Here is a 10,119-nt window from a genome sequence, read left to right on the forward strand (position 1 = left end):
TTTTTGACCCTCCGTCCAACGCGCAGTGGAAATTCGTGATGCGGAGTTGGGGGGAGACCGAGACACCCGTCGCCTTCCGCAGCACACTACTGTTGCTGGCCCAGGATGTGTACCCAAGGAGGGAGCGCGCAGGACTGGATTCTCTGGTGCTAGAGAAACTGTTGGTGCTGGCTCAGGAAATTAAAGTTTTTTGCCGGCCAAAGAGGAGGACGACCTGTCCTCGACTCAGGTAGCCTGATGCATCCAGGCACACTGTAACCTGCAACGACGTGCCGGGGTGGCAGCCGGGGCTAGATTTCCGGGAGAAGAGGGCATCCAGGAGTGTCGAGAGTCTCCTTGGGTCTGCGCGTCGGGTGGTTAGATCCCGCTGGGGAGAGTCGGACCGAGACGATGACGGGACCAGCGGGGGGCAACCTTGCCTCCGCCATGGCGGTGCCCCGTTACCTGCTTCGGGTGTGGCCTACCTTACCTGGTGGTAACAAGTAAAGTACAGGATTGCCAGACAGGGTGAGGTATAATGGGTGGTTCGACCACCTGGGCCACTTCGGTAACCAAAAAGGCCTGTCTGGACTCACCTGGAAACGCACTGGCTAACGGGGCTCTGGTTAGCCACTTAGGCTAAGGAAGTAAACCCTAATAAAATCCCGGGTAGATACCAAGTGGCCAATGGCCCACCTCGGTGGGGTGGATGAGCTATGGTCCAGATGGCCAACGGCATATGGCGGAGGAGCCACTGGATGTCTGGTGCTTCAGGACAAGCCTTCCAATCATCTTGGTTTTCTGCCTCGCCATTGGACCCAGGCGTGGTTCCTGGTTAAGCCCCGTGTGGTAGCTGGTGTGCAACAGACACTGCATGTAAATTAATTCACGCACTGGCACCCTCCAGGGAAACTGTGCCATAGCACCAACACACTACACACCCAAAGCCCTTGGGCAATTGGCAAGTGGTGAGTGGGGCAGGCCTATGCAGCTAGAAGCTCCTAGTCACAACCCAGCACCAAGGCAGCAGCTATTAGAAGGTCGTTATGCACGCGGATTAGGCAGGAGTGCATCCCGACAGCTGTGGCTGTGACTGAGCAGCCCACCAGGATCCACTCTGCTCACCTTCAGTTGGGGAGGGGGCTAGAAAAGGTGCCATAAACATAGCCTGCCTTAGCAACATCCTGTCTGGCTTACTGCGACCAGAGGGAGCATCAATAATTGCGGTCGAAACAAAAATAAATATAACCTAAACATTGGATCCTGGAATGTCAGGACCCTCACAGACAACCCAAACTCGCAACATCCAGAGCGCCAAACAGCTCTTGTGGCACGCGAGCTGAGACGATTTAATATCCATATTGCCGCCATCAGCGAAACCCATCTGGCGGATGAAGGCCAACTGACCGAGCGAAGTGGAGGCTACACCTTCTTTTAGAAGGGTAAACCAGCGCATGAACGACGCCTGGATGGTGTAGGGTTTCCAATAGACAACTTGCTCATCAGCAGATCAAGTGAGCTCCCAATTGGTATCAATGAGCGTTTTATGACCCGGCACCTGAACCTCACAAAAGACCAACATGAACCATCATCAGCACCTATGCACCACCACTGGACTCTGAAGAAGACACTAAGGAGACCTACTACAGCCAACTCAACCAAATCCTTCAAAGTACACCAAAAGTAACAAGCTGATTTTCCTCGGCGACTTCAATGCTTGAGTTGGGAGAGACCATCAAATGCGGAACGGTGTCATTGGTAAAGAGGGAGTTGGAAAGTCCAACTCCAATGGTCACCATCTTCTTACAACCTCTTCTGAGCACGACCTGACAATCACCAACACACTATTCAGGGAGAAGAATAGCCTCCTAGTGCCACCCTCGATCACACCAATCGCATTTACTGGACTACGTGATTGTTAGGAAGCTTGACAGCACAGATGCCTGCATCACTCATGATCAATGCAGACGATTGCTGGACTGACCACAGACTAATTCGATCAGTGATGATTCTCAAACTAAAACATAAACACAACCGACCAAAACTACAGAGGAAAAGACTCAATGTAACCAGACTAAAAGACCCAGCGGTACAGGCCCGACTGAAAGAACAACTAGCTCAAAGAGTCAGCACCAACCATGCTTCAGGAAATGTTAATGAGTACTGGACATAACTGAAGATGGCAGTTATAACTAGCTGTGAAAAACCATTGGCTACACAAGCAGGAAAAACTGTGACTGGTTTGATGACAACGACCAGGAAATCACAGGCCTCATTGACAAGAAACGGAAAGCATTCATCGCCTGGCAACAACACAAACAGTCTAGATAGAAAAAACAATCATATAAGGAGGTCAAGTCGGAAGTACAAACTAAAATCTGGGAACTGAAGAACTGGTTCAGAAACAAAACAGAAGAAATACAACATCTTGCAGATTCCAATTACCCATATGAATTTTTTAAAGCAACCAAAGTCTTATATGGGCCATCAAAACAGGGCCTTGTACCACTTCATGAAAAGGATGGGACAGAAATCTTCAAAGACAAAAATGAAATCATCTCCCTCTGGCAGGACACTTCAGCACTATTTTCAACTGCAACACTGTTGTAGACGCTTCTATATTCAGTGAGATTCAGCAACACTCTACTACTGAGGATTTAGCTGGAGAACCAACGATGCTTGAAGTGGCTAAAGCTTTCAAGCAAATGAAAGAGAACAAAGCTCGTGGGCTAGACCAGATTCCTGCTGAGATTTACAAACTTAGAGGACAACGCATACTAGAACACCCTTCTTTGATTTGACTAAAGCTGGAGAATCCTTCTGAGATATGGCTGCCCAACAAAATTTGTTAACATCCTCCGTCTGTTACATGACGGTACGAAGGCTGTCATCCTCTCTGTTGGTGAAACCTCAGAGCCAATCGAAGTAAGGACCAGTGTGAAGTAAGGCTGCGTTATTGCACCAACTATTTTATCCATCTTCCTGGTGGGAATGCTTCATCTGACAGAGAACAGACTTCCCAGAGGCAAAACTATCACATATAGGACAGACGGGAACATATTGAATATCAGCCGTTTCAGAGCCGAGTCAAAAACATCAATCACATCCGTTATTGAATTCCAATATGCTGATGATGCCCAAGTCAGTGCCTGCTCAGAAGCTGACCTTCAGGTCATCGTCAACATATTTACAGATGCTTACAGCAAGATGGGTCTAACATTGAATATCAGCAAAACAAGGATCCTTTTTCAACAAGCTCCGGGAGGACACCTACCACCCCCTACAATTATTACCAACAATGCAATACTAGAAAACGTTCCCAGTTTCCCATACTTAGGCAGCCATCCCTCTAGCAATGTCTTAATTGATTATGAAATCCAACATAAGATTGCCCGAGCTAGTGCTGCCGTTGGCAAACTTAAGAACAGGGTCTTTGAGGACCACGACATTACCGCCAAGACAAAAGTGGCTGTGTATAATGCTGTGATCATTCCAACCCTCTTATATGGTGCAGAAACCTGGAACACTTATCGTAAACATGTGTCCATACAACCTTAAAATGCACCTCAAGCGAAGCCACATAGATCCAAACAACTAGGAAATCTATGCTCTTGATAGATCATCATGGAGGGCCAAAATAAAAAATGGAACTCAGCATTTCTAGGCCGAGTGAAGAGAGTTGATAGCCAGAAAAAGAGCACACCACAAAGCACATACAACAGAGACAGAGGGAACAACGAGTGGGAGCTCCAGGATGGACCATCCGTAAACCCACTGTGCCAAGATCTGCAGGTCACGGATTGGCCTATTCAGCCATCTCCGGACCCATGGACAGCCAGGTCCACCTCATAACACAGACAAGTGACACCTTGAGGGAAATCATACTCGAATACGAGGGATCCCAGAAGAAAGAAGAAGACCGGGCCACATCTCCAGTGGCTGCTGTGCTGATTTGGGGCAGTTTTTCCCGGCTTCGCCATCCTCCGCCCTGCCGGCCTTCGCTTCTCTGGTCCAAAGGCAGGTCGCGATACATCACACACCTGGCCGACACAGCCACCTCATGCATCCCCATTGCAGTCGGTGTCGGGTGCACACACCATCGCCCCTCAGTGATACGGGGTATGGATATGGTGCTTCGGTGCATGATGGTTAGCCGCGGGGGGTCCAGGCAATAGACCGCGTTGGCACACCATATCATGGCGGCGGAAGTGGGATCATATACGGTATGCGGATTTGTGCAGGGTGTTGAGAGGGCATGGCAGCATTGCCCCCAGGTGCCTGTGGGCAAATCTCCTAAATTACATAGGCCATATTTTCCACCTTATGAGGGAATTTCATCTCCACCATCTGATAGCCAGGTGTGTGATGTGGCCGACAGGGACGGACGTACGGTTACTGAAGTTGCGTCTCTGCGAGACTCTGTTCCTCCATCCGCAGGATCCCAGAGCTTGACGCCCATGGAACCCAGCGCATAACTTGACAGGAACACCACAGTGGAAGGCGCGCATATGAACAAATAAAAAGCGCTTGATACGGTTTTGGCGTATATTTCCGGTAACCGGTTATGGCTATTTCAGTAGCGGCTGGGAAAATATCGATAGGTTTAATGAGGTTTCCACAAGGTACTGGGCAGCACAGAAGATACAGGACAAGGCCACGAGATAAGGTAGAGATGCCGATTGGGATATAAGGGGACTCGGGGGCAGCAGCTCAGCATCGTCTTGCTCACGAACCACAGAGAAACATGCACGGGCTCATCCTCGCTCTTCTCGTGGGTGTCGCTGGTGAGTTCCTCCCGAGTCTGTGTGTCTTTGTCTGTGTGTGTCTCTGTCTTTGTCTTTATTTGTCTCTATGTGTGTCTCTGTGTGTCGGAAGCGATAGTGCAACGGTAAGCATGCTGCGCTACGAACCCAGCAACCTGAGTTGGATTCTGACGATTATCTAAACCGGTCTTGGTCTCTCCTAGGTCGACTCAGCCTCAAATGAGTACCTGGTTCGATGTGTAAACATCGCCAGCCTTTTCATAGGTGCTACTCGCTAACATCACTTGGCCAAACAGTCTGTTCAGTCTAAACTAGGGATGTTTGCCTTTGTCTCCGTGTGTGTCTGTGCCAGCCATCATAGATGCTCGCTGACAGCAATTGCTCCAACAGTCTGTTAAGGCTATACGGGGGATCTTTGTCTGTGTCTTGTATAAGTTTGGGGAGCGGTAGTGTAGCAGTTACCGTGCTTCACTACAAAACCGGTGACTCGAGTTCGATTTTGAGCTCACGACCAAACATTAGTGGCGAGCGATGTGATCCAAATTATTTTGGTGCTATGAAGAATGGCCATTGTCCAAAACGTCGTCTATGATATATTTTCCTTTTAAGACAGAACCCCGAATGACCAGCGTGGTGAAGAATTGTTAAACAACCGCCATTTATGTATGTTGAACTTCTTTTGCACCGTGATAAACACAAAAAGCAGTTTTAAAGAAACGACCAACACAGAGTGGGGAGGACTTCATTCTGCATTCGATTGACAAGGGGCTGAATATTATTATCATTGTATCACTATAATTAAAACAATATCTTGTCGTGGATACATAGAGAGCAGCAATAGTGGTGCAGCTGTCGGTACGCTGTGCTATCCTGCAATGTTGCACAACGGCTGTCGCCCATTTGTATCCGATTGACCGCAAATCCAAAAAAGTTGTCTCGCCTCATCACCGATGGCTTTCACTTTTACTCATTTAGCCTCACCGGTAAACGCTACTTTTTAGCACGCTAGGAGAGACGGTGAGGAGCGAGATGGTGATGACGATGGTGTCGATTATAATCGTCCGATTAGCTGGGTTGACTACGTACGGTACGAAAAGAAGTTCAACATACAACGCCATAGCTGTCAACCCGAACGGTTTATCCCGTATTTGTGTACAGGGAAATTGAGTTTTCAGGTCCATACGGCGGACTTGCCATTTCAAAACGGGAAAAAAAAATGTCTATTTGTTTGTGTTTCTCCCTTGTGATGGGACTTTGTCGGGTGAACATTAAGATTTATAAAGGGCACGGTTGACTAATAAGGTCTGAATTGGTCAGTAATAAAGTAGACACTGACAAGGGGTTGACAGGTATTCAACACACATACGTCTGGCAATGACAGTGGGGTGATGGCGTTGATAATAGTTGTGCAAGCGATAAATATTATTTATAATAATACAGTACTATGATTTTAATACAGCTTAATACTGGTAGGAACCTCCTGGTTACACCAGCTCACAGGGGATTATTGTGTCCGTTTGTCCATCGTGCATGCAAAAATGGGAGGGGTGGGGCTGGGTGGAGAGGGGCTGGGTGAGGAGGGGAGGGTGGGGAGGGGCTGGGTGGGGAGGGTGTGGCTGGATGGGGGGTGGGAGGGGTGGGGCTTGGTGGGGATGGGCTTGTCACCCCGTGGTGCCCTTATAAAACTCAACGTTTAACCTACTCACGCCGGCTTGTGCCCGCCCTCACAGTCGGGCATATTTGTGGAATACACCACGCTGCCGTTGATCCTGGCCACTGACCGAGCAACCCAACGTTCCTACCAGCTCCCTCCACAGGAATGTGTTTCATGCAAATTGCTACTGTTGAATGTGCAAAGCGCCTTTGGCACAAAGACCCAGGGGAAACCCACAGACAGACGTGTGGGAAAGCAGAACAGATGCCAACAACTTCCCAATCTTTGTGGTCCCACATTGGGGTGTTCGAGCAACTCCAATGTTGGCGATGATTGGGATGTTGCTAGCAGTGAGACTGCTTTCAATGAAGACAACGACGACGACGATGATGAATGTTGGTGGATGCAAGTGAATGGCCCTGGACATACATCGACACGACTGTGTGTGTGTGCTGGCCACCCACCCCCTTGTGTGCCGTGCCGGCCTTCATAGGTGCTCGCTAATAACACTTGCCCCAACAGTCTGTGAAGGCTCTACTGGGGGATCTTTGTCTTTGTCTGGCAGCGGCGGCCCCATACATGTATGAGGACCACATCGTGGGTGGTTCCGAGTGCGCTGCCCACTCGCAGCCGTGGCAGGTGTCCCTCAACATCGGATACCACTTCTGCGGAGGCTCCCTGATCAACAGCCAGTGGGTCGTGTCTGCCGCTCACTGCTACCAGACGTGAGTGCGCTGCGTGCGGACAAGAGCGGATCTCTTCGCTGTGTGCGTGTCGGTGACTGGGAGGCTGAGGGGGCAGAGATGGGGCTGCTATCTAAATTACACGAAAATTTCTGCATGTAATTTTGTTACATTTGCAATTTGCAATTGGTATCTAAATTACACACCTCAAAAAAAATTGGTCATTCGTAAATAAATTACATAAGTCAGAAATCTGAATGCGTTTTGTCCACCTCTGTGTGTTGGCGTGATGTTCTTGTGGGGTTTTGCCGAGCCACGGCACTGCAATCTCCGTTACCCATATTACATCTCTCAATGGGCACTGAGGTGTTGCTAAACTCCCGTTAACAAAATTTGAACCAGTGGTGTAAATTCCACATTCCTAATTTCGTGGGCGAGTCTCTCCACAGGAAAATCACCCTACAAAGTAGTAGCAATGTTATCAATCTCAGAGGGGAGATGGGCCAAGTGAACCCCCAACCGTAATTTTGAACATGAAGCATTTTGTTTGGGAAGACAATCGTTGTGCCCAGTGTGATAGCAGTAGGGAATAGGAATAGCGGAGATGAGATGCGACGTTAGGCGCCGAGTTGCGAAGTGATTTAAGAGCCGTATAAATGCAATTCCTCATCATTATCCTCGTCCCTCTGCTTCTCCTCCTCCAACCCCAGCGCGTCCCGCATCTCCGTGCGCATCGGCGAGCACAACATCTTCGTGAACGAGGGCACCGAGCAGCAGATCCAGGCCTCCAAGGCGATCCAGCACCCCCAGTACAACTCCTGGACCATCGACAACGACATCATGCTCATCAAGCTGTCCTCACCCGCCACCCTCAATCAGTACGCGCAGGCCATCGCGCTGCCCTCCTCCTGCGTCAACACCGGAGTCATGTGCACCATCTCCGGCTGGGGCGAGACCCAGACCAGCGTCGGTGAGGTCGCACTGCGCTCACCGCCCCCCACCCACCCCCCTTCTCCCCCTTCTACTACGGCAGAGACGTGAAGGGAAACACGTTCAACATCTGCCCCTATGCAAATCGGTAACGTCCTTCTAATGTGGAGAGAGAAGTTGTTTACTCGTTAACGCAGCCACATCACGATTGGGCCGTTACAATTACTTGTCGAGTATTGTTACATGCAGTGGGAAACCGGAGTGCCTGAAATGAGGGGATTACACTTAAAAACCTAATCTTGGATATATCATTATTGTACAGCACTGGCATAAAGGCCCGAAACGCCAAGCGGCCAGCAACACACCGCACTACTGAAGACGTCACGAACGAGAGTGAATACGTTTTCTCGAATTGAGCAACGTAGCGAGAGACACTGACAGCGAATTCCTAAGCTGCAGGCGGTGTTTTGACTCCGCAGCATGACAAGTTCGACGCGTCAGTGGCGGGGTGCTGCCCTGTGCCGCGTGCTCGGCCTCGCCACCTCTTCAACCGGCGTTGTCTCCCCCCACAGGCAGTCCCGACGTCCTCATGTGCGTCCAGGCGCCCGTGCTGAGCGACACCTCCTGCAGGAACTCCTACCCCGGTGACATCACCAACAACATGATCTGCCTGGGATACCTGGAGGGCGGCAAGGACTCCTGCCAGGTGAAACGGCGACATCGAAGCCGAAGGAGCTCGCTTCGATCGGAGACAGATTCGAGGAACGGAGGGTTTCGGGAATCGCAGTGCGACTATAATTTGGGTTTATATCGTTTCACGTAAATATTCTGCGCAAGAAGTAGTATACGGTATTCATATAAAACGTGAAACAATGAAAACAGGTAGGATGTGTTTTATGTTTATTTTTATTTAAGCCTAGCCTGGAATTTGGCAGCAAAGGATGGCCAGGGGGAGGGAATTCCAGACTCAAGCTACCAGAGGAATTGGTGAAAATTGTTACAGGTGATTTGCTTTTTGAGTACAATCATCATTGTGTGACCACACATTGCATACGTTGGTAACATGTTCAAATGTGCATTGACAGAATTGCACCCATTTGAAACATAAATACGACGTTCACTTGCTACTCCCTGGTCTCTTATGCTAGTAAAGTTCAATCAATTTCCTGCTGCAATGACCATTGAGCCACTGGTGCTCACCTCACATTTACAGCCCTGAGCCTGGTGAAAACGTTATTGGGCAATCACCATTGACTTTCTCAGAGAAATTATGGGATGAGTCAGAGTCAGAATTTTTACTTTTGCTGGAGGAATCCGATGAGCTATAAAACTCTCTTTTGTCAGATGTCCAGTCGGGGCCGGTCAGAACGTTACAACAACAAACAATACAAAACACCGGTTTAACATGTAGGCTTTCGCGATCAAAATCATCCATATTATACGTTTTTGGGGGTTAGATCGTGGATATAACAAAAAAAACCTGTATTAATACAAACCACGATAGCAACCTCCAACCAGGACTTGAACTCGCAAAACCTTACGATTGACAGCTTCTTGCTCTACCGCTGAGCCACCGGATGCAGGAGACAGCTGCTAACCCCCGACCCCCCTGACCCCTGTTGCTGCCGCCACCGCAGGGAGACTCCGGCGGCCCCGTCGTGTGCAATGGCGAGCTGCAGGGCATCGTGTCCTGGGGCCGTGGTTGCGCCCTGCCCAACTACCCCGGCGTGTACACCAAGGTGTGCAACTACAACGCCTGGATCGCGCAGACCATCGCGGCCAACTAAGCGTGGATCTGGCAAACTACTCTTCACCGCGACCATAACGATGATCATGACAACAATTCTTATGGTGTAACCAAATGAATAAAAATGTGAACCAATCATTTATCTTGGTTTCTGTGTTTTTTGTGAGCTTGTTTTTATGGGGTATGCACTTATTTAAAGTCAATTTCACAGTTTGTTGACTTTAAAAGCCAACAAGGCAGCTCCGAGCCAGTGGTGTAAATTCCACATTCCTATGATGGATCAAGTCTATCCATAGGACAACCACTGTTGACATTCGAGTCGAATAATGAGTCAATCCCCAACCAGGAATTGAACTCCCAAAC

At 49.2% G+C, this 10,119-nt stretch overlaps 1 protein-coding gene across 1 annotated transcript; it reads left to right on the forward strand.

Moving 5' to 3' along the window:
- The first annotated feature begins 4,668 nt into the window (after positions 1-4,668).
- On the forward strand, positions 4,669-9,896 carry LOC116948765 (trypsin). The gene is made up of 5 exons (XM_076071937.1): positions 4,669-4,763; positions 6,962-7,121; positions 7,790-8,049; positions 8,582-8,715; positions 9,647-9,896. The coding sequence occupies exons 1-5, from the start codon at positions 4,724-4,726 to the stop codon at positions 9,794-9,796; spliced, it is 744 nt and encodes a 247-aa protein (XP_075928052.1). The 5' UTR covers positions 4,669-4,723; the 3' UTR covers positions 9,797-9,896.
- The last annotated feature ends 223 nt before the right edge of the window (positions 9,897-10,119 follow it).

The sequence above is a fragment of the Petromyzon marinus genome, chromosome 35, assembly GCF_048934315.1.
Source record: "Petromyzon marinus isolate PM22_M1 ecotype Great Lakes invasive population chromosome 35, UKy_Petmar_22M1.pri1.0, whole genome shotgun sequence".
NCBI classification, from domain to species: domain Eukaryota; kingdom Metazoa; phylum Chordata; class Hyperoartia; order Petromyzontiformes; family Petromyzontidae; genus Petromyzon; species Petromyzon marinus.

Bases quoted from the DNA above. Each gene is read 5' to 3' on its own strand.
- LOC116948765 (XM_076071937.1), top strand. From the start codon at position 4,724: ATGCACGGGCTCATCCTCGCTCTTCTCGTGGGTGTCGCTG. The intron at 7,122-7,789 runs GTGAGTGCGCTG...CTCCAACCCCAG, and splicing joins GCCGCTCACTGCTACCAGAC to CGCGTCCCGCATCTCCGTGC. The intron at 8,716-9,646 runs GTGAAACGGCGA...CCGCCACCGCAG, and splicing joins GCGGCAAGGACTCCTGCCAG to GGAGACTCCGGCGGCCCCGT.